This window comes from Emiliania huxleyi (assembly GCF_000372725.1).
Source record: "Emiliania huxleyi CCMP1516 chromosome Unknown EMIHUscaffold_16, whole genome shotgun sequence".
Classification (NCBI taxonomy): domain Eukaryota; phylum Haptophyta; order Isochrysidales; family Noelaerhabdaceae; genus Emiliania; species Emiliania huxleyi.
Genome location: NW_005200982.1, coordinates 689,563 through 717,489, shown reverse-complemented (window position 1 = coordinate 717,489; position 27,927 = coordinate 689,563). Strand labels below are relative to the sequence as shown.

Genomic DNA, 27,927 nt, shown 5'->3' with positions numbered 1-27,927 from the left:
GCGTCTGTAGAGACGAGTATGTCGGCCGACGCTGCCGTGTGTGTCGGTCTCTCGGTGGTGTGCGTGTGCGAAGAGAGAGATTTTTAGCAATACTCGTTTGTTGTGTTCGTGTGCGTGTGCGCGTGCACAACCGGGTCCAACCCGAGAGATATTTTCTTTTCTTGTCGGCGAACGGACGTACGGTATCTTGCAGAAGGCGGCGCGAGATTGCGGCGGGATCACTCGCGGACCAACCCAATACCTCGGTAGTGTGAGGCCGACCCAAGGGGAACTAAAAGTCAAGGCCGAGACACTCAAGACAGCCTCTTTCGCGATGATGCAGCCGTCTGTCGCGCCTCCAACCAAGGCGTACCTCCTCGAGAAGAAGAGCGGCGGGATCGCCGAGATCAAGCACCGCGGCCTCAAGGAGAAGATCCCCGTCATCAAGCACCTTGGCGGCGGCGGCGGCGACGACGACGACTTGAATGGCAGGGCACCGATTCGCGCCGTCCTCCAGAAGGTGGACGTCGGGCTCAAGAAGATCACGGGCTCGATTACCGATTTGCTCGGTGACGACCTCGGCGGCTTGCTCGACAACCTCCTCAAAAAGGTCTATTCGTTCGTCAAGAACAACGCGCTCGAGCTGGTCAAGACTCTCCTTCGGGAGCTGGCCCACTGCGGTGGCCTCTTTGAGTCGCTCGAGGCGTGTGCTATCCTCGCGCCGACCCCACGCCGTCTCGGCCGCTGACCCCCCCTTTTCGCGCCGCCGCCTCCGCCCCACCCCGTTCCTCTGCCAAATCTCCCGGGCGCGCGCAGCCGCGAGCAAAGCTTCACACGAGACGCCTCCTCGCAGGGCTTCCTCCACCGCATCGCCGGCAAGGTCAACCGCACCATCGAGCAGGTCCTCCGCGCCATCAAGGGCCTCCTCAGCGGCGAACCGGTGCCGCCGGACGACCAGCAGGCATGCACACATATGCGCCGCAGACCGCCGACTCGTGTGCACTCGCACCGCCCGCAGAGCTGCTCCCCAGCGCTCCCCCGCTTGCGCCCCTGCGCCCCTCCCACGCCCCCTCCTCCGCGTGGCAGATCCTCGACGCCATCCAGGAGGACTCGGAAGGGCTCCTGCAGGGCATCCGGGCGAGCGACCCCCCCCTCCCCCCCCGCCTCTTCCTCCCTCGCCCTGCCCCGTCCCCTAAGCCACACCCACCCAACCCTTTCTCCCCGCAGGGCGGCATCGAGAGACTCCTTGGGAGGCTGCTCCCCCACGAGCTCTTTGGAAAGGTCAGACTCGCGCCCCCCTCCCCCGCGTGGCAACCCACGCCGGAACTGCCCTCACATCCCCCCGCCGCTGCCGCCGCCCTCTCGCCGCCGCCCTCGCCCCCGCCCTCGCCCCGCCATCGTCCCCGCCCCCGCCCCCGCCCCGCCGCCGTCCAAAGCCCCGCCGCCGTCCGGCAGCCGCCGCCCTCGCCCTTGCCTCCAGCCGCGCCGCCCCCGCGTCGACCCGCCCCCGTCCTGCACCACATGCCCTTGTGACCCGTCTTCTCCCCTCGCGCTCTCCACAGATCCGGGGGATGCTCAACAGAATCTTCCGCACCGACGACGCGGCGGATGGGAAGACAGCCCTCGACGGCATCTTCAATGGCTCCCTCCGCAAGCTCTTCAAGAAGCTCAACAAGTTCATCTCGTCCATCTTCGAGACGGTGCATACACAGCCGTCCATGCGCGGCCGTCGCAGACCCTCAGAGATCCCTTGCCCCCTACCTCGCCACCAACCCTGTCGCAGCCGCCCATCCCACTACCGCCTTTCCCGCCCCCACCGTCAGCCCCGCCCATCTAACCCTTCCTCGATGACGGTCGCAGCTGAACGACTTGCTCGCCAACCTCAACTCGCTCGTCGTCGGCACCCTCCAGAAGACGGGCGAGCTCGACAAGAACGTCTTCGAGGGCAGGGTCTTCAGCAGCATCAAGTCGCTCGTCCTCTACGTGCTCGGCGACACGCTCGGCTTCGTCAAGAACACGCTCAACCGGGTGGGCGGGTTCCTCAAGCGGCTCTCTGCCAACGAGGCGGCGGAGCCGGATGGCATCACCTGTAACTCGGGCTGCGGCGGCATCGGCGGCCTCATCGACCGGGTGCTTGGGCGGGTGCTCGGCCTCACCGGCAACATCCTCGAGGGCGTCTTCAAGATCGGCGAGGCGATCGAGAAGCTGCTCGGCGGAGCCATTGGCAACCTGCTAGAGCACTTCAAGAGCGGCTTCATCGGCGGGCTCGAGACGCTGCGCGGCATCATCAAGGGGCTCCTCTGCGGCTGGCTGCCCTGCATCCTGAGCAGCATCGACGCTTTCCTCTCCGAGGTACCCCCCCCCCCCTCTCGGGCCGCCGTCGACACCCCACCGCGCGCTGGCATAGCACTGATGGCTCATCCACCCTCCCGCCCACCTCCCGCCCACAGATCGCCGGCACGATCGGATGCGGCCTCGAGAAGGTGAAGAAGGGCCTGCGAGCCATCCTCCGCGGCGACGATGACGACCCCGACGCCAAGGGCGTCCTCGGCCACGCTGGGGGATTCATCCGGTCCATCATCGGCCAGGTCGGCGACGTCCTCGACGGCATCCTGCCCGGCATCCGCGGCCGCGTCAAGGGTCTGCTCGAGAAGGTCTTCGGCACCGACGAGACCGCGGGCCTGCTGCGGACCATCTTCGGGCTCGTCCGCGAGCTGGTCGGATTCGGCGACAAGCTGACCGAGCACATCCTCAGCGCGGTGACCGACGCCCTCGCCCAGGATGGCATCGACATCGATCTCCTCGGCAAGACGGGCGAGCCCTCTCTTTGCGCCCTTAGATTGCATGGAGAGGGACATTCGGAACGCCTCCTGGTCACGTCCCATAGGCGCTCTGCTGGGCCAGGTCAATGGCGCTGTCGGAGACCTGCTCGGAGACCTCTTCGGGGCGCTCTCCCCGATCGCCGAGAAGATCGGAGGCTTCCTCGGCGGCATCGACGACGCCGTCGTCGGGCTCGTCGAGCGCGTCGTCACGCGGGTGGGCGGCATCGTCCACGGCCTCGGCTGGGTGCTGGAGAACCCTTTCTCGGGCGTCCACCAGATCCTCGGTTGGGTCCGGAAGCTCGTCGGCAAGATCATCCCCGACGACGCCAACATCCTCAAGAACCTCAAGGAGCACTTCGGGGGCGACGAGATCAAGATACTCGACGCGCTGCTCGGCGCGCCACGCGCCCTCGCTACATGGTGTGCGCGGCGTTGCTTGACACATCACTGCGCTTGTGTGTTCCGATAGGAGCCGTCGGCACCCTCCTCTACTCGCTGATGGGCGGGATCCAGTCGTTCCTCAAGGGGCTAGGCCAAGACATCGGCGGCCTCCTGCGGACGATCATCGGGATGCTCGGCGGGAAGCAGCCAAGGGACGACGACGAGGAGGGCATCATCAAGGCCATCCTCGGCAAGGCTGACGGACTCGTGCACGCCGTCGTCGGCGGTGTCCGCAGCTTCCTCCGCTCGCTCCACTTCAAGAAACAGCCGCACGACGACGCGGAGGACCAGGGCCTCATCAAGACCATCCTCGAGAAGCTCAAGAAGGAGGGGGGGCTGGCCGAGCTCTTCCGGGACATCAGTGGGCTGGTTGGCTGCGTCCTCGGCCTCACCTGGTCGGTCCTGGGCGGCGTCGAGACCTTCATCCTCAAGATCTTTGGCAAGACGGACGGCGACGCGACGACGCTTCCGGCTCCGGGTGGCGTCCGCGGCCTCATTCAGTCGCTGCTCGGCACGTCCCCGCCGGCTTTTGCTGAGGTGCCGCACACGTTCGCTCTGAGCGCGTGGCCCGTGTCGATTAGGCCAATCCATCGGCATCGTCGGCAAGGCGCTCGAGAAGACCAAGGACCTGGTTGTCGCCATCCTCGGCGGCGAATGCGGGCTGGTGCGCGCCGCGCCCGCCACCCGCCACTCCCCCCCCCCCCCACCCACCCCACCCCGCCCACCTACCGCCCGCCCACGCTTCGAGCCATTTCCGTTCCGTCTTTGCAGCTGAGCTGGATCGTCGGCGACCTCGCGAACCTCATCGGCACGATTCTGCTCACGACCGGCCTGCTCCTGGGCGGCGTCGGGGGGCTCCTCTGGGGCATCTACAACGCCCTCGAGCGGTGCATCGGCCACATCCACTGCGGCATGCCGCTCTCCGAGCGCGGGCTCCTCGACATCGACATCCACCCCTGCACGATCCCGCTCGTCCAGGTCAAGCTGTGCGGCGAGCGCCACGTCCACGCAAAGCCCATGGAGGAGTGAGGCGGCACGGCGGCGGCGAGCGCTGCTCCAAGGCCGCCTTCCATGTCCCTAGAGCCATGTCCCGCGTGACCGTGACCGACCCCCAAGCACGGCGCTTTCCGCCCCGGTTTGGGTGGGGGGGGTTCCAGGTTTTGGCAGGTTTTCCCACCCCCCCCCCCCCCCCGCGTCCCACCCGCGATCCCCGACCGACGTGGCCGGCCGCCCCTGTCTGCTGCCAGCGCCGCTGGGCCAGCCAGTCGTCGAGTGACTCCCCTCCCTTTGCGTAGCACCCTTTGTACGTTTGTTGCTGCCTGTGGTCTGTTGTCCTTCTTGGTCGTCCGCGCGCGCGAACCTCGATCCGAGAGCGGAAAGGCTAGTGTCTATCTTTACCGTTTTACGGCACTAGGTAGTGACAGGTGAGCTAATTGTATATCGATCGTCGACGTACGCTGTCACGTGTCAGCGATTCGCTGTTCTTTCTTTCTCGCTCGCGTCGCTGACTGAGTTGGAGGCGACCCGGGGCGCATCTGAGTCGTGTGGTTGCGGGGAATTATAATGCGGAGGAGGCCATCTTTGTTCTTTTCACACTTCAGCCAAAAGCCGTGTAATCTGTAAAAATTCAGGCAACTACACACTACTCACTTTGTAGCAGTATAGCACTAGACACCACTGCCGAAGGAAATTACCACATTGCAGATCGCATAAATGGACTCTTGAGTGGTAACGGAGACGGTCAAGAGACTCTAGGGGAGAGAGAGTGTGTGAAGGAATCTTCCGGTGGTGGAGAGAAGTATCAGGATAAGCGATGGTGAAGGCATGGAGGAAGTACGCGAGAGAGATCGGCAGAAGTGGAGGTGTGGGTTGCTGCTACGTTCCTAAGATAGCGACAGTGATTTAGTGCTGATAACGAGACTGCAATACGTGTGCGCGTGGTGGTGTGTAGGCGTGTAGGCTTAGGCCTGTCAGCGCAGCGCGCCGTTTGAGTGAGGTGGGGCGGGATGGCGAAGAGAGAGAAAGTGTCAGTAGCGGAGGAGGATGTTGGGAGGCCGTCTGGGTCTAGCTCGGCGCTGCCGTCGGTCGCGAGGTCAGTGACGTAAGCTGAAGAAATCTCGGGGACGGTGGGGTCTGATATGATTGGGTGATGAATGACGGAGGAGATGCGGGTTTGGGAGGGTATGGCTTCACTAGTCGTTGGAGTTAGCCGAATGATCACGCGCGCGTGCAGGCGAACAGGGTAAGGGAGGCGCCTTGGCGACGCCGCGAATCCAGTCGATCTGCGCGCACGGCGGTAGAGCGAGGGTCGAGTCGATCGGCGTCCAGATGTCGTTCTGCAGGTACTGATATGGCGCCTCCGGGTCGCAGCGGCTCTTGTGGTGCGCGTCGCGTACCACAGTGGCGTGACGTTCTGAAGTCGGCGTAGCTGGAGCTTGATTGCTTCGGCGGATCGGCTACTCACGCGAATCTCAGTGATCTTCGCGCCGCTCTGGTACGAGTGCAACAGGAGGCGGTCCTCCTCGATCGTCCACGGAGTGTATAGTTTGAGTTCATCGACACGTTTTTTCGCGCGTGCAGCTTCACGAGAGCGTCCTCGACCCACGGCTGCAGGCTTGCCTCGGTGCTGTGCAGCTGCGTCTCGCCCATTTGTTGATCCTCGCACATTCCGCACATCAGAAGGATAGCTCGTCGATACCGGCGAGGCCTCGGAGCACATCTTGCCATCGACGCTGAACTGCACGCGGCTTTTTTGCAGGTGGTGGAAACGGCCACTGCTCTGCCACCTTGGGCAATGATATTTTGTCGCGGACATGGCGTAATAGCACAAAAGCGTCCATCTCTGGTCGCCACGGGCTGGCGCTGAGCGCTGTGCTTCGAACGACGGGTTGAGTGCACGGCCATGAGGCTGCGTCGCAGCGCATCGGGAAGAGGTGATATGTAGTCCTCTTGCACCACAGGGTCGGTCGAGAAGGGACCGCCGTTCATGGCAGCGAGAGCGTAGAGGAGCAACCTGTGCATTGCCAGCACAGAGCCAGCAACGCCGCCTCGAATCGGTGAGGGGATCGTGGCGGCGATTGGTTGGACACGTCCCTGTGACCCTGTCCCTTCGACGCGGCGAACTCGGGACCCATGACCCTTTTGGAAAAATGCTCTCCAGAAGACTGTGTGTGTGTGTGTGTCACTCACTCACTCCAGAAGACTTCAGTTGTAAAAAAGTTCAAGGAGTCGGACGAGGATGAGCAGGCGTGGTAGAAGCCGTGAGCCCGCCGCGACACGGGGAGATAAGCAGTCGTGCTCGCGGTTGTTCCATGCAACTACCCTCTACCAGTACAGATGAATATCTTCCAGCAGACGTTGCGTGTAGAGGAGGTCGCATCAGCTCCGCTCGGGGAACGGCACATTGGAACGGTGGCCGCGGCGCGCTGCTACTAGACAACCGCGCGGTCCGCAGCCCAGTCGACTCCGAACCCGTCGGCGGTCGGCGGGAAGAACGCGTCGGGCAATGGGTCGTCCCGGAGCGGCCCCTTTGGCGGGCTGCGCTGCGAGAAGACGTGCGTCGAGAGCCGGCAGCGGCCCGCGCCGCCCGCGGCGATGTACTTGTCGTAGAAGCCGATCAGCCCGTCGCGCGTCACGCGGCGCATCCGCTTGGACGAGCGCCACGGCCGCCCAAAGTCGTAGCGGCGCGTCGCAACCTCCGCCCAGAGGCGGGAGGCTTGCCCGTCGGCTCGCTGGTCGACGTCCTGCATCTGCGCCGCGAGCGACTCGCGGTAGGTGTCTAGCTCCTCGTCCGAGGTGAGCAGAAGCGTGCCGCGGAAGAGGCGGAGGAAAGCCTCGAGCCGCGCCTGGTGAAGGGCGGGAGGCTGCGAGAGAGAGAGAGAGAGCTCTGGGCATATCTCGGAAGCATCTCAGGCGACCTCGGTCATCTCCCACGAACTCCGGGGACAATCTCGCGGCGGCTGCACCATGGAGAGATATGGGGAGATATGGGGAGATCGCGCCTCCAGCTCGGGCGGCGGCTGCACCGACGACTGCACGATGAAGACGAGGCCACGCACTCCGTCCGCCTCGGTGGAGCCGCACTGCACAATGTACCCCAGCTGCTGCTTGGTGCGCAGCTCAGCATAGACCGCCTTGAAAGAGATAGGGAGATATGGGGAGATATGGGGAGATATGGGGAGATATGGGGAGATATGGGGAGATATGGGGAGACGCTCGGCGTCGCCGCCTTGTCTATCATCTGCGAGAGGAGCAGCAGGTGCAGCCAATCGTCGCCCTCGTCGGGGCCCACCTGCAGGCAGGCAAATGACGACTAGTCTGACCAGCGACTGGACACCGGGCGGTAGGGGTGGACGCAAGCGAGACGGAGAGACGGCCGCACTGGAGCGACACAGACACACAGATTAGACACTCAGCCACACGTACACGCTCACGGACACGCACACGTCCTGAGTGAGCGTACGGCACTGCGAACGAGGGTCGCGTCCTCCCGGTCGCCCCCCACCTGCAAGTGCGTCTCCCCATATCTCCCCATATCTCCCCATATCTCCCACCTGCAGGTACATCTCGAGCGCCCCGTTGGGCTCCTCGGGGTTGCCCGCCAGGAACTGGCGCGTCGCGCCGCCCGGGGGCAGCCGCCGCAGCCGGCGGATGGGCAACCTTTCCGCGGCGAGCGGCGCCGCCGGCAGCGCGGCGCGAACGCCCCGCACCATCTCGGCCGCCTCGTTCTCGCGCAGATTGCCCGCGACAAACGCCTCCAGCTGCGCCTCGCGCAGCACGCCCTCCTGCTAGTGTGGATACCTCACGCCAACCTCAGGGCAGGAGGGCGGCCTCGTGCCGTGTATTCGGAGCACCACGTGAAGAGGAGGGTTGCAAATACAGTGCGTAGAGCGGAATACGGCCAAATGCGGCGGGACGGTACAGGAATGCGCATTCCGCTTCTAGAGCCCTCCTGCATCGCGGCGACGTCCGAGAGGGAGACCTCTCCCGCCGCCGCCGCCAGCTGCTCGTTGGAGAAGCGCGCGGGCTGCAGCGCGAGCCCGCGCCGGTAGCCGGCGAGCGAGATCGGTTGCCGCCGCTCCGCGTCGCGCAACTGGCGGCGCAAGATGTCGACCTTGCGCTCGAAGGCAGCCGGCGTCGGCTCAAACGAGCGGACCGTCGACGCGACCAGCGTGGCGAGCGCGGGGAGCCGCTCGTCGTACCTGCGGCGGGGTGATGGGGGAGATGTGGGGAGACGTGGGGAGGTGTGAGGAGATATGGTCAGATGTGGGGAGACGTGGGGAGATGTGGGGAGACGTGGGGAGATGTGGGGAGACGTGGGGAGGTGTGGGGAGGTGTGGGGAGGTGTGGGGAGGTGTGGGGAGGTGTGGGGAGGTGTGGGGAGATGTGGGGAGATGTGGGGAGATGTGGGGAGACTCGTCGTACCCGCCCAGCTGGACCGTAAACGCGTCTGAGCTCACGCCCGACGCCGCGACCAGGCCTGCCTGCGGTCGGTTAGTCAGTCAGTGTTACGCACGTCCTAACACGTCGACGGGGCACACGCACTCGCAGAGCACACACGGGGCGGTGTGTGCTTTCTCATGGAAAGGCATCCCACAGACATCAGTGCAATAGTCAGAGGGGTCCCCCAGGCGCGCCTGCGGAGGCGCGCCGGCTGTGGCTGCGGCTGCGGCGGCTGCGGCGGCTGCGGCGGCTGCGGCGGCTGCGGCGGCTGCGGCGGCGGCGGCGGCGGCTGCGGCGGCGGCGGCGGCGGCGGCTGCGGCGGCGGCGGCGGCGGCGGCGGTGGCGGTGGCGTCGGCGGTGGCGGTGGGGAGGGCGGCGGGGAGGGAGGGGGTGGTGAAGGTGGCGGCAGGCTGGATGGCGATGGTGGTAGCGATCGAGGTGACGGAGGAGAGGGTGGAGAGGTGGTGGTCGCACCTGCGCCGCCTCATAGGTCGCCTCCTGCAGCACCTCCGCGAGCATGCCCGCGAAGAGCTCGGCGGTGACTGCGGTGCGCGCCGACGTGTAGAACTCGGGCGAGCGCCACAAAAAGTACGCCTGCATGTGCATGTCATGTAACACGCCAGCCTCAGGGCGGGGATACGAGGGATACGAATACGGCGGCAGCGGCGGCAGAGAAGGTGGCGGCCAAGGCGGAGGCTGAGCCGGACAATGCGCCGATATAGCGCCGATACGCCTCAGTCTAGATAACAAAGCTGCCATCGGTATACAACCGAATCGGCCGAATGCTGTTGGAAGACAAGAACCCGTCTTCCGCTTCTATGGAAGAGGGCGAATGCGCGCGGCCGGCCGAAGGTGCGGTCGGGCAAGAAGTGGACGCGCGCGCCTGATCTCGGGCAATCTCGGGTAATCTCGGGTCATGGTAATCTCGGGTAATCTCGGGCAAGAAGTAGACTCGCGCGCCTACTGGTGAATACACCAACAGTCAACCAGTCCGTCACGCACACGCACACGCACACACGCTGCGCACGAGTGGCTCAGGCGCCGACACGAGACACACTGCCACCGGCCGAGTCAGTGGGTCTTGACTGCTGGGCACATAGCTCGCGGCTCACAGGGGCAGCTCATGAAGTGGCGCTACGTGGTGGGGGGTCTCGGGGGGACTCAGAGCACCGCGTGAATACACCGGCTACGAGTACAGAGGAGCTACAGAGGCCCTCTCGTCCTCTCGAGCGCTAGTTGGAAGACAAAGGTCTGTATGCCCCTTCTAGGCGCAGGAGCCGTCGGCGGCGGGCAGCAGCGACGGGGTCGGGCTTGGCACGCCCTCCTTGCGCGGCAACGTCTGTGGCGCCTGCCACGGCGAGCCGGTGCGAGCGTGTCGTGGACGTGTCGTGGGCGTGTCGTGGGCGTGTCGTGGACGTGTCGTGGACGTGTCGTGGGCGTGTCGTGGGCGTGTCGTGGACGTGTCGTGGGCGTGTCGTGGGCGTGTCGTGGGCGTGTCGTGGACGTGTCGTGGGCGTGTCGTGGGCGTGTCGTGGGCGTGTCGTGGACGTGTCGTGGGCGTGTCGTAGCGTGCCGAGGGACATCGAGGGACGTGTCCAGGGCCAGCCTTGATGGCGAGCCACTTGGGAGATATGGAGAGAAGGGGAGATATGGGGAGATATGGGGAGATATGGGGAGATATGCCTTGATGGCGAGCCGCTTGGGGATGAACGGGTTCGGGCGCGGCAGCGAGAGCTCGGGCAGCAGCGGCGCCGCCTCCCACGCCGCAACCTCGCCCTCGATCGGCTGCCGGCCGTACCTGATGCCCCAAGATGCCGCGAGATCAGCCGAAGTGGCCCGGAGTGGCATCTCGATCGGCAGCCGGCCGTACCGCGTTCCGTAGATGGGCTCGCTCAGCGGCGCCTTGGGCGCCACCTCCTTGGCGCAGACCTCGACCATCGCGGCGCGAGGCGTCATCCCGCCGAGCAGTTGGCGGAGGGTGGGCGGACCCCCCGCCCCCTCGAGCAAGGATGGCCCGCTCAGCCATGCGGCGGGCCGATAGAGCGGCATCGACGCGGCGGTGGCGGTGACGAAGGCCTGCGGCTGCGACGGCTCGGCGTAGCGGAAGCCAAGCTGTGCAAGCGCCTTAGCGTCGTCAAACACGTGGGACGGCACGCCTATGGGGAGATGTGGGGAGATGTGGGGAGATATGGGGAGATATGGTCAGATGTGGGGAGATGTGGGGAGATGTGGGGAGATGTGGGGAGACGTGGGGAGATGTGGGGAGATGTGGGGAGATATGGTCAGATGTGGTCAGATGTGGTCAGATGTGGGGAGATGTGGGGAGATGTGGGGAGATGTGGGGAGATGTGGGGACGGCACGCCCTTCTCGCGGCATAGGCGCAAATAGGAGAAGAGGTGGCCCATCGCCGTCGGCCACGCGGCGAGGCCCGCCTCGGTGAGGGCGAGCGAGGCGGTGACGACGGCGAAGGAGCGCGTCTGCTCCTCGACGCCGACCTCGATCGCCGTGCCGAGCCCCTCTCTCTTGAGGAGGGAGAGGAGGGACCCGTCGGCGCGCGCGGTGAGCAGCTGCGAGAGGGCGACCTGCGGCTTGCAGACGAGCCATGTTCTTCCCTGACCACCCCATATCTCCCCATATCTGGGCGACCTGCGGCTTGCAGGCGAGCCATGTTCTTCCCTGACCACCCCATATCTCCCCATATCTGGGCGACCTGCGGCTTGCAGGCGAGCCACGTGTCGAAGTCGGCGACGGGGAGGCACCTGCAGCGTGCATACACCAACATCAGGGTCACAGTCTCCAGCCGTGTGTTCAGAGCCCTTAGCTCCCCGGCCCTGGGTGTGAGGCTACCGACTGCGGTCCGAACACCGGTCCATCGTGCCACGCGGGCGCGAGGGCGCTGCGGAGGCGGGCGGCGGTGGCGGAGGGTGCTGCAGCAGCACACGGGCGGACGGCGGCGCGCGGGCGGCGGTGGGGCCGCGCGAGTATAAGGGCTGAAGAACCGCCGAAGACCGCCGAAGACGTTCGAACACGTTGCTCACCTCGCGAGTACTAAGGCGGACTATTCTGCATGCAGCTCTCGGCGGGAGAGCACCATGTCGCAGACACGGCGCGTTGCTCGCGCACCTGTGACGGCGGCGGCGGCAGTAGTGCTGGCGGTGACAAGGGCGGCTCGGGTGCTTGCTCAAGCACGGGGGCGTGTGCTCCGCGTCGAAGCGCAGCGCAGGACGAGCGTAGGGCGAAAGGACTCCTCTCGGCGAATCTCGGCGAATCTCGGCGAATCTCGGCAAATCTCGGCGAATCTCGGCGAATCTCGGCGAATCTCGGCAAATCTCGGCGAATCTCGCGCACGGGCACGACAAGCGTCGCGAAGGGCGAAGCGACGGCGCCGCTGCCGAGGCCGCCGCCTTGGTCGGGCGACAGCGGCAGGCCGAGCGGGTCGTACTTTGCGGAGGCGGGCGGGCCTATTGGAATGGCGATTGGCGGACTCATTGCTGCCCTTCTCTGGCAAGGGAGGCGCGTGCCCGGGATGAAAGGGCGGATGAGGAGGAGTCGGTGGACTAGAGCGATCAGCTGGAGGCGGGCCGGGGCGCGATGGCAGCCGCGAGAACTGCTCTGTGGCCAGGCGCTGCAGCTCGTCGAGCGACTGAGGGCCGAGGAGCGAGAGGTATGGTGAGATATGGAGAGAGAGAGACAGAGACAGAGAGAGAAAGCGAGAGAGGTGTGTGCGATAAGATCTTGATATGGACGAGAGATATGGACGGGAGATGGCGTTTGGGGCCCCGGTTGTGTCGCGTCCCGTGCCCCCGAGTTCATGTTAACAAGTGTGGCGAGCCTGCGGGCCTCTGATGTCCAGTGCAGCACATGTACTCTTGGTGTGTGTGCTGTGGGCCCTCCTTGTCTCTGCAGTAGACCGTGTGAGGTAACACCTTCCTACCGGCGAGCCTGCGGGCCGAGCAGCGAGAGATCCATCTGGTCGGCGCGGTAGTACTCGCCGTAAAAGTCGAGCAGCGCCGCGCGTGCGCCGCCGCCGCCGTCGCGCAGCGTCGCGCGGTTGCCCGTGAAGAAGCCTAGTACCGTACCTCCAGAGTCTCGAATCGAGCGTGGGTTCAGTCCCGTGGTGGTAGCAGGTATGCGGCGAGCCGTTGTAGGGGTGGCCCGACACGCCCCGCGTGGCGCGCAGCAGCTGCTCGGTTCGCCAGCCGTCTGACTGGATGTTTTTCGAGTGCTCCGACTCGATCGCCGCAACCTCGCGCGCCGTCGCAGACTCGGTGAAGAGCGGCGCCGCGAAAAAGTCGGAGAAGCGCGCGAGCGCGCCCGGCAGCGCGCCGGCGCCCACGTCGAAAAAGTAGACCGTCTCCTCCGAGTCGGTGTATGCGTTGTTGGAGCCGCCATTTGAGGCGATGTACGACTCAAAGTCTCCCTCGTCGGGGTAGGAGGCCGTGCCGAGGAAGAGCATATGCTCGCAAAAGTGGGCGAGCCCCTGCCACGCCTCCGGATTGGACATGGAGCCGACCGCAACATTCATGGCTGCGGCGGCCTTGCCGGCAGCCGGGTCAGAGGCGAGCAGGACCTGAAGCCCGTTCGCAAGGCGCAGCCCACGGTAGGAACGCCGGTCCAGGGCGGCGGAGGCAATCTCGTAGACGGCGACGCCGGCGCCGGCCGCTGCCGGCGCGGCGGCCGGCGCCTTGCGCAGAGGCAGCAGCACGGAGGCGGCAGCGCCGTGCGAGAGAAGCGTACGGCGATTGATCCAGAGGCCGTGAGCCGGTGGCAGCGCGGCGGCGGGAGAAGCCAGCGCAAATATGCAAAGCTTTTTGCGGGGTATGGTATGGTATGCTCGCGCAACCCACCTCGAGACCATACCCCCCCCGCCTGCTGACAGACCCAGCCTCCCGGAGACCGGGGATGGGCGGTCAGGACCATACCCCCCCACCCTTTGGGCCGCGAGGGTACCATACCATACCCCGCAAAAAGTTGGAACCCTGGCCTGCCGCATCAATGACTGTGCCGTACGAAAGTGTGAACAGCTCTCGCGCGCCGCCGTCAGTGGCGATGCGCAAAACATCAACAACGCTGCTCGCAACATGCGTGTCGCGCACTCATTCATGACCGGTCTCAATGCCCCACCCCCCTGCGCGCGGGCCTTCTAAGCCCGCGGGTAGTCCCCCCCCATCCCCAGGGCCTCCAGGGCTCGCACCTCAACCTCTCACAGGCCAGCGCACAGCGCCATAGGAGGTATTTTCTTCTCAATAACAAGGCTGTGAACGGTTGGAGCAGCAGCTCCTGAGCGGCGCCGCAGGCGCCTGTTGATACGTACAGGTGATAGCCCTGCATGGGCAATGCATACGCCTAGTTGGGCCTCAGATCGCCCGACCGCGTCCCGGTGCTCTGCCGTCGGATTTGTGACTCCGCCGCACCGCGCCGCGGCCGGGGGCCCTCGGAGGCCGAGGATGGCCGTGACGGACCGGGACGAGCTCTGGGAGGTGGAGTGTCAGTGTATATATTGTAGAGACCAACCATGTCCACAATAATCAATATCTCTCAATCTAGCTAAGCCAGGGGAGGCGATGCCGGGGCCGTACAGCAGCTTGATGGTGCTTCGCCGGCGTGCGTCCCGGAGCGGTGCCGGACGGGCGGTCCTTGGGAGGAAAACGAGGGACAGCGCCGACGGCGCTCTGATTCGACTTTTAACTTCAAACAAAGACAGTGGCACGCGCCGCAGCGCGGTGCGTGCCACTGTCAGGAGCGGATCCGTCAGTTAGTCATGTTCACGCCGGCATCGTGTCCCTCACAACCTGGGCAGACTTTAGGCCACAACAGTAGATGTGCTGGCTGCTGCCCCGCGCCACCCACCCACGCAAAGTACTCGGAGAGTCGGAGAGAGAGAGTTTGAGAGAGTTTGTTTGAAGTACTCGGTCCCGAAGCGCCAGTACGCGGTGTGATGGTGCATGCGCCAATCCTGCGGCGCGGGGCTGGGGCCCTCGGCAGAGGCGCGCGTCAGGTGAGGCAGCCACGCCTTGAAGAGCACGGCGGTCCAAAATGGGCGCCTCGATGACCTCTCGTGGCCGTAGCACCTTGAGCAAACTCAACGGCCCACTCTTCTTGATCGTCTGCTCAACGACGTGCGATCGCGGTGCTGCATGTGTTTATCGGGAGGGATGTCATCTCTCTCGGGTTGACTCGGCCACATAAAACCCTACCGTTCAGGTGCCCAGTGAATGAATTCCCCAGTGTTGTGCAAGGGAGACAGGGAGCACTTGGAGTACAGACAGGGAGTTGGGGATACCCATCACTGAGCCGACGATGCTCCGGGTAGCCCCACCCAGGGTGGCGCCCACCCCCATACCCTCGGGCACTTGCCTGCGCCCTCGCGCGCTAGCCCACGCCCTGCCCCACAAGATCTCACTCCATCCCGGCCTGCGGCATACCTCGGCACCCCCTTGCACGGAATTTCAAAACGCCCAGGTACCCTGCTCAGACCGGCGAACGAAGCGCCACACAGTGCCACGCAGTGCCGCACAGTGCGGCGTGCGCGCGGGCGTGCGCGGGCGTGCGCGGGCGTGCGCGGCATGCGCGGCCAGGGCGCAGGCAAGTGCCCGAGGGTATGGGGGTGGGCGCCACCCTGGGGCTACCCGTAGCATCGTTGGCTCAGTGATGGGTTCCTGGCTTCTTTCTGTCTGATGGGTTGGCTCAGTGATGGGTTCCTGCCAGTGCGCGCCAGCCAGCCAGTCCCGTGCCCACCCAGTGTTGTGCGATGGAGCGTAAAAAGAAACAAACACGAACCATTGAGGAATGGGAGAAACGCTGTTGGCGGCAATGCCGAGTAATCTACTCAGAGCGGTGGTTGAGGCCGATTGCCTCAACTGTCAACCACGTGGTTGACAGAGGCCTCAACCCTCAACCAAGTGGTTGACAGACCCCTTCAACCCCTCAATCAACCACGCGGAATGGCTGTTCACCCCCCCCCCCCCGCAAAGGTAACACGCATTCTCTGTGAACCATTCATGTCGTCTTCTTTAACGCCTGGATGCTGCATCACACCTCCCATTCACGCACGTAGCTGAAGCAAGTATCGTAAAAACGGCGCGTCGAAGGCCCCCGCACGGGGGGATCCCGGCCGACGTCATGGTCGTCCGCGGACGCGGCCCTCCGTCTCCGGAGACATTACCGAACTCAAAACTGCTTACCAAAGCCAGATACGAGCTCAGCTCAGTGAGATCTAGCAGCACATACCCTCAGTATCCAGAATAGCAAAGTCTGAAAAAGTCGGTCCGACCGCGCAGAGCGGTCTGGCTGTCTGCAGAGCTTCCGTCCGAGCCCTGAGAAATGTCGGAGGCATGTCGGCCCATGTTCGCGATTTTGATGGCGTTGCCCTTATTGCACGTGAAACAGACCGCGCCGGCCACGCACCCTTGTTCCCGGAGGCCAACTCGAACAGGTTTGAGCAATTGCCGCCTTCCATGCTCGACACGTCCGCCCGCCATCAAGTTGTACGATGAAAAATGCAGCAGGAACTTAGTTGCCTCGAAGGCCGCCCTGCTCGAAGGCCGCCCTGCTCTCGGCATTGTGTTGTTGACTGATAGCACTGTCTGATCCAACCAGAAAGAGCCGTCGAAGAGCCGTCGAGAGCTACATGAGACCCAAGTCGTCATGAGTACCAGAAAACGAAACTAGCGCCAAAATTGAGATCTCAGGATTGACATTAATTTCTCGCGCCTGCTTTCGCTGCTTGAGGCTCGCCAAACAGATACTGCGTCTATGGCCGTGTGCAACGTCAAGTCGATATAACCGCGACAAGACCATCGCGCCAACCGCGACTCTGTTGCTTTTATGCGGCAGCATTCACCGTGACTCTTGCCGTGAATGGTTAGTGACCGCAATACTACGCCGTGAGCTGAGCTTCACCAGCCGTTTATCTTCCTTCCCTTGCCTTCTCTTGCCGTCCGTTCTCTGTGCGCATTCCACTGCATGCATGCGACATCACAAGCGTCTTCTGCCGGGCGCGCATCTGAACTCGTACCTGGTAGGCCATCGCTTTGCTGAAGGATCAGGCGCCTGAATGGCGACAGTGAGCGTCTCCTACTTATGGATTGCGCTCAAGGTACGAGGACCGCAAGAGCGCGCCGCAGGCGAAGCGATTTTTTTGGCGGCAGGGCTGTTCCAATCTTGTGATCACGCGCGAGCCTGTGAATAGGCCCCGGAGGCCTCAACCCCCAACTAAAGGGTTGACGGGGGGTCTCAACCGTCAACCAGATGGTTGAGGGGGGGCCTCAACCCTCAACCCGTCAACCACCACTCTGAGTGGAGAGTAAATTCTTGCGCGAGTCTGTGTGTCGGCGGCGGACGCACGAGGGCCAGGAGAGCGACAAGCTGTCACCATGGCGGACGCTGCTCCCGGCCTCCGGCTCCTCCAGCTGGTCGAGGAGTGTAGGCTCAAGGCGGAGGCAAATGCAGCCACCGAGGCCCTCCTGCGTGCCGCCACGGTCGCCGCCGGCCGCAACTCCGGCTCTGCGAACGACGGCGAGGGCGGAGGCACCGCGTCGCCACTCTCCTCCCACTTTTCCTCTGAATTTATCGCGTTGGGCAAGACCGCCAATGAGGAGGATGACAGCGACGGTGCCCGCCTGCCTCTGCACACAACACATCGCAGGGCCAGCACCTGCCGCCGCACCCGACATCCCCTTCCTCCGAACAAAGGCGCGGCCCACCTCTTTGCTGCTGCTTTTGTGCTGCTGCCGCGCGTGTCCACTCTCTTCTCGTTCGCCAACATGCGCCTCAAGAAGGGGCGGGTGCACGCTGCGCGGGAGATCTACCGGCGAGTGGCCGACGCAGAGCACAATGATGACGGCACAGTCCCCACATAGCCGCTCACGCCCCAACGCGAACCATCTCAGTGCCCAATCGCCCCTCCTCGCCACCCGCAGGACTTCCAGCATCGCCGTGGCCGTGCCCGCCGCCGCTCCCGAAAGAGGTGCTGCTCGCGCGCAAGAAGCTCGGTGAGACCGCACCTGCCGCCGCAGCAGAGGCTGCTGCGGCGGCGGCGGCCCGTTGTGGCGGCGGCGGTGGAGGCAGTGGCGGCGGCGGCGGCGGTGGCGGTCGAGATGCGGCGGGCGCGGCGGACGCGGCGCGCGCCGCAGAGCTTCGAAAGGCCTTGGAGGCGAAGGCGGCTGCCGAGGCCCGCGCCGCCGCCGCCGAGGCGTCGGCCGCGGAGATGCGGAGGGGCGGCGCGTGCGCGGCTGAGGCGGCGGAGCGCGCGCTAAGAGGGCTGCGTGAGGCGCTCTCCCTCCCCCGTGTGCCTCTTGAGCTCGCCATCCGGCCGCCTCGCACGCCGCCCTCCTCTCAGCGAGCCATCGCGGCAGGGATGCCATCGCCTCCTTCTTCGCCGCTGCCGCAGCCGCCGCGAAAGCGCCTGGGCGCCGCCGGCGCTCTCGCGCTGCCCATCGCCATCCTCTGGGCTCTCTGCTGCCGCATCTTCTCGAGGCGGCGGCTCTCGCGGCTTCCCATTACCGGTCCGTTTTGGTGAGAGGCTGGACTTTTGGCTTTTGCGCCAGCGCGATTGCGTGACGCGCGGGCGGGCAAGGAGCCCGCCCCGTACCGCCCCCCCCCCCTTGGCTTCCCTCCCGGATTCGGCGCGTGTCGGCGACGCATGTATAGCACAAACCGCTGAGATACCGCTGTGGGGGCACGCACGTGCTCTCGTCAGGCCGTCGGCATTGTTTCACCACTGACACGTCTCTCTCACACGACCTCAGAAAGAACGTCTCCACTGTCACGTGTGCCCACGGTCGGTCGCCTCGACTCTCACGCGCTCGCGGCGCGCTTGCGCTTCTTCTCGCGCTGCGCGACGGCGGCCTCATAGCCACCAAACTCGTAGTCGATGCCCGCCGCCTCGAGCTTCCGCCGCTTCTTGCGCTCGCCAGCGAGCAGCTTCTTCTCGAGCGCCGTCGCCTCGTCTGCCGTCCGCTTCTGTGCGGCGAGGAAAGCGGGGCGGTGGTGGGCGATAGTGAGGGCGGCGGCGGCGGTGGCGGCGGCAAGGGCGGCGATCGGGCGGAGCTGCAGTGGGGGAGGAGAGTGAGGCGAGGGAGGCAGCTCGGAGGGGAGGCGCGCGGCGCGGGTCGGCACGGGTCGCTGCCGGACACCTTGTTGTGCGCCACCCGCTCGCGCTTTAGCCGGTTGACCGGCGTGAACGGCTTGCCGCTGCCCTTGAACATGTTCGGGTGCAGCTGGGGCGGCGGAAGGGGAACGTGTGCAACTGCGAGTGATAGATCTCGCCGAGGGAGAGGGCCGAGATGGGGCCGAGAGAGGGCGAGCCGGATGCCGGGCGCGCTTGCAAGGGGAAGGGCTCTCGGAAGTGTCGCCACCTGCTCGTCTGGCACGACTTGGCAAACCAGGATCTTGGTGAACATGAGGTAGCCATTCATCGCCTGTGCGACAATGCTCGCCACCTCCGCGTGCGCAAACTCCACGAACGCGTAGTGCTTGGACGCGCCCGTCTTCTTGTTACGCGCCAGCCGGAGCCTTGTCACATCACCAAACTGCGAGAAGAAGCCGCGCATCTGCTCCTCATAGAAGCCGTGCGGGATGTGGCCGAGGTAGAGGACGGTGCCGGACCCACTCGGCCCGCCCTTGTCCGCGCTCGCCGCCCGCTTCTTGATCCGCTGCGTAATACTCGCCGCCGTCTTTGCATCGACCACCATGTCGATCCGTTCAGCGGGCGGCGGCTCCTCGGACGCTGGCTTCGCCTTGGCGGCGGACTTGCCGGACGCCCGCTTGGAAGGCGCCTCGCCGGCGGCCACGGCCTTTGTGCTGCGCTTCAGCTTCTTGGCCCCGCCCTGACCGCCCGCCATAGCCACAGACAAGCGCCGCCGCCAGCCGGAAGGCAAGAGTGTTGAGTTGCTGCACGAGGCCCAGCAGAGAGGCAGAGAAAAAGAAAACGGGAAAATCGTCTCCCTTGCGTCGTGCCTCCCTGTGTTTGTAGCCTGGCGTCTGTGCCCCGTTTGTGCCGCGTCCCGTGCCCTCGAGTTCATTTTAATCCCCTGCTTCTTGTGTTTCGGTTCTGCTTTTCCGTGCCAGTGCGCGCCCCGTGTGCCCACCCAGTGTCGTGCGAGGGAGCTTCGTCGTAAAATTCTTTTCCGAAAGAATAGCTTCTGCCATATGTTACAGGTCCCACAAGTATGGGCTCGGGACGTATTCACATCAGTGTGATGGGGGATAACCGTGATTTCTTTTTCCAGGGGGAATGTGTGCGTACGTCCCACCAGTAATATATGTGTGTATATGTCTTCCAGCGTTCCTCAGCCACAGGCGCCGTGCGAGGTTTGTTTGTTGCCGTGCGTGGCTTCGGTGTTGCGAGGCGACGAAGCGGCGGTGCGTTCGTGGCTCGAGAGAGGCGGGCGAGCAAACACCGCGCGCGAGAATGGCGAGATAACCGGCTTTACCCTGCTGATGGACGCCACCAGCCAGGGCCACGAGCGGGTGGCCGCCTTGCTGCTGCAGCACGGCGCAGAGGTCGACATGCAGAGCAGCGTCGGCGCCACCGCGCTGATGCTCGCCGCCATCGGCGGCCACGAGCGGGTGGTCGAGCTGCTGCTGCAGCGTGGCTCTGAGGTCAACCTGCAGGACAGCAAATGTCGCACCGCGCTGATGCACGCCGCCAGCCAAGGCCACGAGCGGGTGGTCGAGCTGCTACAGCGCGGCGCGGAGATCGACTTGCAGGACAGCAATGGCGCCACCGCGCTGATGCTTGCCGCCATCGGCGGCCAGGAGCGGGTGGTCGAGCTGCTGCTGCAGTGTGGCTCTGAGGTCAACCTGCAGGACAGCAAAGGTCGCACCACGCTGATGTATGCCGCCCTCAAAGGCCACGAGCGGGTGGTAGATGTGCTGCTTCGGCAAGGCGTGGAGATCAACAAGCAGAACAGCAGAGGCGTCACCGCGCTGATTGACGCTGCTCAGCACGGCCACAAGCGGGTGGTCAAGTTGCTGTTGCGGGGCGGCGCAGAGGTCAACCTGCAGAGCAGTAGCGGCAGCACCGCGCTGATGGGCGCCGCCGGCAGCGGCCACCAGCGGGTGGTCGAGTTACTGATTCGGCACGGCGCGGAGGTCAACGTGCAGCACAGCAACGGCTTCACCGCGCTGATGGGCGCCGCCGCCAGCGGACACCTCCCCATCGTGCTCTGCCTGCTGCTGGCAGGCGCGGATACAAAGCTGCGCACTGAGACTGGCAAGTCCGCGCTACAGATGGCCAAGGCGGCCAAGCTGGCTACTGCCGACGCTGGCGCCGCCACTGCAACGGACCACGCCAGGTGCGTGCGCGCTCTCACAGAGCACGCAGCGGCGCTGAGGGAGGCGGAGGCGACAGAGAAGGCGGCAGAGAAGGCGCTCGAGGCCAAGGGGCGGCGCGAGCAGCGCGAGCGGGAGGAGGCGGCGACGGCGCGAGAGCGCGAGCAGGCGGCACGCAGGCGGGAGGCAGAGCGAGCGGCGGACAGGGAGCGCCGGGCGGCGAATGCGGCGGCGCTGGAGGAGCAGAGGCGCGCCATTGCGGCGGAGGCGGAGGCGAAGCTGGCCGCTGAGCGCGCGGCGGCAGAAGAGACGCTGCGGGCGAGGGAGGCGGGGAGGCGAGCAGCAGAGGAGGCGCAGCTTGCGGAGCAGCGGGCGGCGGCGGCGGCGCGCAAGGCGGCTAAAGCAGAGGCGGAGCGGCGCGAGAAGGAGGCTGCTGATAAGAGGGCGGAGGAGGAGAAGGCGAAGCGGCTGGCGAAGGCAGCTGAGAAGAAAGCGGTTAGAAAGGAGGGCAAGGCGAAGAACAAGGAGGCCAAGAAGGCGCCGCCTGCCTTCAAGCTCGAGGAGGAGCGGAGGGCGAAGGCTGCGGCAGAGTTTCGCGAGCAGGAGGAGAAGGCGGCGCGGCTGGCTGCTGAGCAGGAGGCGGCGAGGCGAGCGGAGAGCGAGGCGGCAGAGCGAGCGGGTGCGGCGGAGCGGGCGGCGTTGCGTGAGGCTGCGGAGCTAGCAGAGGCGCTGCGCCGGTCGGAGGTGGATGCGGAGGAGGCGCTGGCGCGTCGGGTGTCGCGGTGTGAGGAGGCGGTGAGCAGCGAGTCGACCGGCGGCGGCGGGGACTTGCAGCGGCTTGTCGATCGGCTGGAGGCGAGCCTCGGCGCGGCGACCGAGGGTAGCCTCGAGGAGCGGGTCAGCGCCATCGAGCGCTTGATCGGGCCAGAGGCGGAAGAGGCGGCGGAGCAGCCTCTGCCAGTCACCGAGCCGCTTGCCGCCGTCTCTCTAGCGGACGCTGGCCTCGACACGGGGCGGCCGGCTGCCCCAGAGTCCACCATGGGAGGCGAGACGTCGTGCATCATATGCTTCGAGCGGGCTAAGTCTCACCTCGCGGTGCCGTGCAGCCACTTGTGCGTCTGCGGTCCATGCTCCGAGCTGATGCGAGAGTGCCCGTATTGCCGCGAGCCAGTGATGATGTGGCTCGCGCCGCGGCCCGTGTGATCAGAGCGAATTTGCTTTTTTCTGCGGGAGGTGTGGTGTGGTGTGGGGGTGTGGGGAGGGGTGGGCTGGGCTGGGTTATAAAGGCATATGAGAAAATCTCGGGCAATCTCGGGCAACAACCTCGCCTAAATAAAAAGACCGCTTTTTTTCGCGCCCGCGCGCCGCAGCAGAGGAGACTAACGGGCTTCTTGACTTGACCGGGAAGGGTCGAGCCTGAGAGAGTAGAGCTGCGCCTACGGGCAGCACGCCGGGGGCGGCGTGAGCGTCAGCACGACAACGTGAAGGCTGCCGACACTCTCACGCATCCACGACACCGTACGTCGCGTGCTCATCTTCGACGCAACTCGCACATGCTCGTCCTTCTGCTGTCCACGCCCGCCGGCCTGCCCGGCCGGCCCAAGCGCCCGGCTGGCCGGCGATACGTCGACGACGCCGCCCCGCCCGCCGCCGACGGCATCCGCCGAGTCTCGCTCGCCCGCTCGAAGCTCATCCCGCAGCCGGTGCTCGCTCAGGCCGTCCGCGAGTCAGGCGTGCTGGGCCGGCCAGCGTCGGACCCGGCGGTGGGCGCGCTTTCCGACCGGCTCGAGCACTGGTACCGCCGCAGCGGCTACCTCTTTGCGCGCGTCGGTAAGCGCGTCTCGCAACCGGGCGACAGCAGCCACCTTGTCCTGCTCGCCTCGGAGCCGGAGGTGGCGCGGCGGCCCGTCAAGATCGAGTTCTTCGCGCCCGTCGCACCGGCCGTCGACGCCGACGCCGTCGCCGCTCGCCCCCCCGCTCCGCCCGCCACCCGCCGCTGGCTCGCAGAGACCGCGCTCGCCTTGGCCGCGGTGCCGCGCGAGCCTCCGGTGCTGAAGGGGCGTTTCCGCGACGCGGCGGCGGCGGCGAGGCTCGAGGCGGCGCTCGCGCGCGCGCGCGCCTCGGGCGCCGCTCGCCCCGCCGCCCTCTTGCGCGCAGAGGCGCAGCTCGTGCAGCGGCGGCGGGCGTGCGGTCTGCCGGCGATCTCCTTGCTGGAGACGCTCGCGGCACGAGGCGAGGCGGTGCGGTGCGGAGGGACGACCAAGGAGGAGGCGGTGGCGCGGATGCTGGGCTTGCGGCCGGGCGAGCCGTGGCGCCTCGACGAGGCTGGCTGGCAGCGCCTCCGCTCCTCCCCCCTCTTCGCCTCTGTCGACGCCCCGCGGATCGGCGGCGCAGAGACGGCCGAAGGCGGCGACGGCTCGCTGCAGGTGCGGCTGCAGGTGGTGGAGCAGGGCGCGCGCAAGGGTCGGCCGGCGCGCTTCCGCGCGCTCGAGCCCTCGGTCTCCCTCTCGCGCGGCTCAATCACCGGCGAGGTGTCGCTCGAGGACCGCAACTGGCGCGGGGCCAACCAGCAGCTGTCTGCGCGCGTCGCGCGCGCCAACGCAACCGAGGTGTCGGCGCGGCTGCGTGACCCGAGTGCGCTCGTGCTGCGTCCAAAGAGCAGGGCCCTCTCTGCTGCCTCGGCCGGAGGGACGCACCTCGCTAGCGACGTGCGCGGCTTCTGGCGGCCGCTGCCGGGCGGCGAGGCGGCGGCGGACGCGCCGCGCGAGGCGCGCGCGGGCGGTTCGTGCCTACTCTCGGCGGTGGCGCCGCGGGCGGCGGGTCTGCTCGTCGGCGGGCAGCTGTCTGCCGAGCACGTGCCCGCGAGCGGCGGCGGCGGCGGCGGCGGCGGCAGCGGCGGGGGGGAAGGGCGGGGCGGCGGGCGGGGCGACGAGTTGCCTGTGCTCCTAGAGGCGCGCGCCACTGCCGGCGCGCTGCGGCCTCCCGAGGCTGTGGCGGAGGCGGAGCTCCGGCAGCGCGGCGGCGCCGTGGCGCGCGGCGGCGCGGGCGGCGTCTTCGCACGGCTGCGGGAGCGGGTGAGCGCGGGCGGCGAGCTTCGTCTCGCGCGTGCTCTGCCGCTCGCCGACCCGTGCCCCGACTTTTGGCGGCTGTCGGGCCGGGCCTCCCTCTCCTCGCCGCTGCTCCCGCCCGCGCCGCCCGCGCCGCCGTCGCCGCCCCCCGCCGCCCCGGTGGCTCGATTGCCGGCGAGGCCGCCGGTGGTGATGGCGGCGCGTCCCGGCGAGATGGCGGAGACGCCGCCAAGAGAGGCCCCCGCCTTGGGCAGCGCAGCTGCGGCGGCGGCGAGCTTTGCCCGCCGCATGGCGCGCACGGGCCGTGTGTCCGCCACGGCGCGCGGCAAGCTGGCGAGTGGCGGCGCCCCAGCATACGAGGCAGAGCGGCTCGGCGGGGACGGCTCCGTGCCCTAGAGGCTGAATCTCTCTCCATATCTCCCCATATCTCGTGCCCTAGAGGCTGACTACGTCATCTTGTATTCCGACTAGCACTCGAGTGCACACGGTGTCCGCCGTATTCCGCTGTATTCGTTACATTCGCTTTGTACTCACGCGGTGCTCTGAAGACTCTATACCGTATCCCCTCCCTGACCTCGGTGTTTTCATGACGTAGGCAGCGTGCGCGGGTACGAGTCTGGCGAGCTGGGCGCCGGCCTCGCCACGCTGAGCGGGTCGGTCTCGCTCGTCCTCCCGCTACCCGCCCGCGTGCCGGGTGGCCCGCCGCCGCCCGTCTCGTTCGTACTCTTTGCCGATGCGGGGGCGCGCGACGAGGCCCTCGCTGGCCGGAAGCCCTCGTCCTCCCAGCCGCTTGCCAGCGGGGCGTCGGTTGGCTACGGGCTCCGCTTCGGCGCGCGGCGCCGCGCAGGCACGGTTGGGGAGCCGAAGCCTCTCTCTCTCTCACTGCAGGGTGGCGCCGCCGGTAGGCCCGATTCGCTTCGACGTGGCGCACAACGCGCGAGGAGAGAGGATGACGCACGTCGGCCTCGTCGGCGACGAGTTTGGCTGACCACGCCGGAGCTTGGCAAAGTTGAGCAACCGTGCGCGCGGTTGTGCGGGAACGAGAGAGGCAGAGCTGAGGCGGGTAAGGTGTAAGATTGGTTGGGTAGTAGGCTAAGTTCTGAGCCTCGAGGCTTAACAGGTCTAAGTGTGACCGGTCACGCTGGGGTGCTTCCGCGGTCTAAGATCGGCTCGAGCCTCTTATGCGGGCTACTGTAAGTCGGCCGTGTCCCGTGATCATTAGGGTTGCAGCCTCCGAAATTTTCTTCGCCTCTGTGCGGCTGTGCGGCGGGCAGCCGTTGTGTACAAGTGGCGCGTGCGTGTCGCCACTTGCGCACGGAGGCTGAGAGGAGGGCGTGCGCGCGGCAAGTGGCGACGGCGCTACCTATTTGACCCATGGGGTCGTGCAAAATTTATCCAGGGTTTCCACTTTTTTTTAGCAGACCGCGGGCCGGACCGGGCGGCCTGGAGCTGGGCTCCGTGGCTGTGCGGGGGCTGCAGAGACCCGGAACTGGCCGCCTCGTGTCGTCTAAGTTCGCGAGTCCGATCACCAGCGTCTAAGTTTGAGCCCGTCTCCTTCCGGGGGCTTAGTTCAGCGCTCGCCTGCGAGCAGGTCTAAGTTTTGGGCAACCCTCTACCCCTACTACCCAACCATTCGGGTAAGTAAATAAAACGGTCAAACTCTGAGACGTGAGACGAGATGGGATTAAGGGACATGAGACACATGTGTCTCCCCGCCTTGCACGAGCCACGAGCTGAGCCGCCTGAGGGTGCGATTCACCGATTTGACAAACAATACTTCTTCTTCTTCCGATTTGCAAAAACCAAAATCGGGAAAATGTACGTAAGAGCCACATAGTTTCTGCATGGGTGGCTGTACTCTTCGCTGTGAGCCCACGGCCACGGAGCTGGCCTTGCCATACCGTTCGGAGCGGCCGCACATTGCTCGGTACCCCCCCCTGCACTTCTAAGCCCGTCCCTGCTGCTAGGGGGGGGGGGTCTGACCCCCAGCAGCAGAGCTCTGCTGCTGGGGGGGGGGTCGAGCTCTGCTGCTGGGGGGGGGGCGCGGGCCCCCCCAGCAGCAAAACTCTGCTGCTTGGGGGGGGGGGGGGGGAAGGGGACCCCCCCCCCCGCAGAAAAACCTGGGACCCGGTTCCGCCTTTTTTCCGCCGGCGCCCCCCTGAATGGGGCAATGGGGACCCCCTTTGATTTTTGGGAGCCCTCCCCCCACCACCAAAAAGTGGGGGGCTTCCCAAAAAACAAAGAACCCCACCGCCGCCAAAGGGGATTTTATTCCAGAGGTGTCCTCCCCGAGGTTGAGCCCTCCCCCCGGTACTCGGGGGTGTCGCAGCGTCGAGCAACACTCGGTGTCAGAGCGTCGCCCCAAATCAGTAGTTTTATCGCCCCCCCCCCCCCCCCGGGGGCCGAGTGATTGCTGGCCTGTGGCGTATGACCTCGCGCGGATATCACCAACAACGAGCATGCGAAGATAGGGAACCATATCTGACGGACTTGTACCGCCCTCTGTGCTCTCCGCTGTGCCACAGCTGCGAGAGCCGTATCGTCCCTCCTTGAAGCAGAGGCGCCGCGAGGCACGAGAGGCGTACAAAAGAGGCTGGCGTGCCCCGCACCGCCCGGCTGGCAGCAGGAGGGCCGGCCGGTGAGACCACTGATTTTGGTGCCGACCATATCTTCTCGCCACTTGGAACGCATGCTACTTATTGCAATACAGCTGTCCCTCTGCACAGAGATGCCAGCACCCCCCACAGGCAGAGCTCTGCTGCTGGGGGGGGGGGAGGCTCCACGCCGCACGACAGGACCGGCCATGCCGGGTGGCGTCCTCGCAACATCTGGAGAGGTGGGCAAGGCCTCTGAGGAGGTGTGCGGCGTGCTGACGGTGAGCAACAAGATCGCTCCCGCGGCGCCAAAGCGGCGTGCGCGCGGCGGCAAGGCCAGCCGCGCGCGCGCCGGCTCGAGAACTTCCGGCAGCACAAGGCTGCGGCACCTGCAGCTGCTCCTGTGATCAAGTGAGCAGCTCGCCCACGGCCTCTTGCGTCAGCAACGCGCGACTCTGCGCGACGGCGCGCGAGCGGCCTGGGTGCGCATGCGCGCCGCCCGCGCGAAGATCGGCGCGGCGGTGTGGAGCGCGTGGAGGCGTAGGTCTCTGCTCGCGCGTCACCTCGAGTCCCTTCCCACTGCTTGATCCAACCCTTGGCCCTCTGATGTCCAGTGCAGCACATGTACTCTTGGTGTGTGTGCTGTGGGCCCTCCTGGTCTCTGCAATAGACCGTGTGAGGTAACACCTAGTTTCGGGGCAGGCGCGCGGCCCCCCAGCCCCCCAGACCCACCTACCTCGATCCCCACGATCGCTCGATCGGTCAACACCGGCAGTGTCCAGTGATGGCCATATTTACTGGTATAGCCCCCCAGAACAATCAAACACTCTACGGCCAAAACAATCAAACGGTGGTAAGATTTACCACGACTTCTGAGGCAAAATCTGACAAAAATCGGAGAAATCGGCAAAATGCCCCCGGTAAGCGGTATTTTGCCAAAATTTGGCTGAATTTGGCCGCAAACCAGCCTCAGACTCGGCTCAGAGCCCGAAAAATTGATTCCACGGAGTTTCGTAATTTACCATACCACTCTCTGCTCATACCATACCACTCCCCAGGAGAATCAAATAAGTCCATCAGTGGTAAATACCACTCTTTTACCAGTAATTGGCGCCATCACTGCACACCGGTGACTAGAGCTGTTTAACATTAACTTTGGGCCTAACAGTTGCGCTATTGTTGGCGCATAGATAGCGCCCTCTCAGCCTCACAGGCCTCCTATTCTCGCCGCGCATTGTTCATCGCGGCGTTGCGCAAGCCCATCATGTGCAGCGTGCGAAAATCGCTCAGGCCAACGATGAGCG

General features: G+C 65.7%; 6 protein-coding genes across 6 annotated transcripts; 3 read left to right on the top strand and 3 right to left on the bottom strand.

The window, feature by feature from the left end:
• Positions 1-313: 313 nt before the first annotated feature.
• On the top strand, positions 314-4,271 carry EMIHUDRAFT_202460 (hypothetical protein; the record flags this gene model as incomplete). The annotated part of the gene is made up of 10 exons (XM_005785588.1): positions 314-625; positions 833-919; positions 1,207-1,260; positions 1,542-1,679; positions 1,840-2,331; positions 2,430-2,738; positions 2,884-3,232; positions 3,271-3,779; positions 3,850-3,906; positions 4,014-4,271. 10 exons carry the CDS (start codon positions 314-316, stop codon positions 4,269-4,271), a joined length of 2,565 nt encoding a protein of 854 aa, XP_005785645.1.
• A 638-nt stretch (positions 4,272-4,909) lies between these two features.
• Positions 4,910-5,891, bottom strand: EMIHUDRAFT_202459 (hypothetical protein; the record flags this gene model as incomplete). Its single annotated transcript, XM_005785587.1, has 3 exons — positions 4,910-4,991; positions 5,639-5,733; positions 5,805-5,891. The coding sequence occupies 3 exons, from the start codon at positions 5,889-5,891 to the stop codon at positions 4,910-4,912; spliced, it is 264 nt and encodes an 87-aa protein (XP_005785644.1).
• A 554-nt stretch (positions 5,892-6,445) lies between these two features.
• On the bottom strand, positions 6,446-13,210 carry EMIHUDRAFT_449448 (peptidase M16; the record flags this gene model as incomplete). The annotated part of the gene is made up of 12 exons (XM_005785586.1): positions 6,446-6,526; positions 6,548-7,087; positions 7,244-7,375; positions 7,456-7,533; positions 7,796-8,026; positions 8,224-8,443; positions 8,667-8,725; positions 9,159-9,278; positions 10,455-10,808; positions 11,046-11,297; positions 11,396-11,444; positions 12,765-13,210. The coding sequence occupies 11 exons, from the start codon at positions 13,208-13,210 to the stop codon at positions 6,674-6,676; spliced, it is 2,355 nt and encodes a 784-aa protein (XP_005785643.1). The 3' UTR covers positions 6,446-6,526; positions 6,548-6,673.
• A 3,850-nt stretch (positions 13,211-17,060) lies between these two features.
• On the top strand, positions 17,061-17,546 carry EMIHUDRAFT_202455 (hypothetical protein; the record flags this gene model as incomplete). Its single annotated transcript, XM_005785585.1, has 2 exons — positions 17,061-17,298; positions 17,380-17,546. The coding sequence occupies 2 exons, from the start codon at positions 17,061-17,063 to the stop codon at positions 17,544-17,546; spliced, it is 405 nt and encodes a 134-aa protein (XP_005785642.1).
• A 937-nt stretch (positions 17,547-18,483) lies between these two features.
• Positions 18,484-19,379, bottom strand: EMIHUDRAFT_63394 (hypothetical protein; the record flags this gene model as incomplete). Its single annotated transcript, XM_005785584.1, has 3 exons — positions 18,484-18,648; positions 18,822-18,905; positions 19,044-19,379. The coding sequence occupies 3 exons, from the start codon at positions 19,377-19,379 to the stop codon at positions 18,484-18,486; spliced, it is 585 nt and encodes a 194-aa protein (XP_005785641.1).
• Positions 19,380-19,856: 477 nt separating this feature from the next.
• Positions 19,857-22,164, top strand: EMIHUDRAFT_202452 (hypothetical protein; the record flags this gene model as incomplete). The annotated part of the gene is made up of 3 exons (XM_005785583.1): positions 19,857-19,899; positions 19,971-20,002; positions 21,523-22,164. 3 exons carry the CDS (start codon positions 19,857-19,859, stop codon positions 22,162-22,164), a joined length of 717 nt encoding a protein of 238 aa, XP_005785640.1.
• Between the last annotated feature and the right edge of the window lie 5,763 nt (positions 22,165-27,927).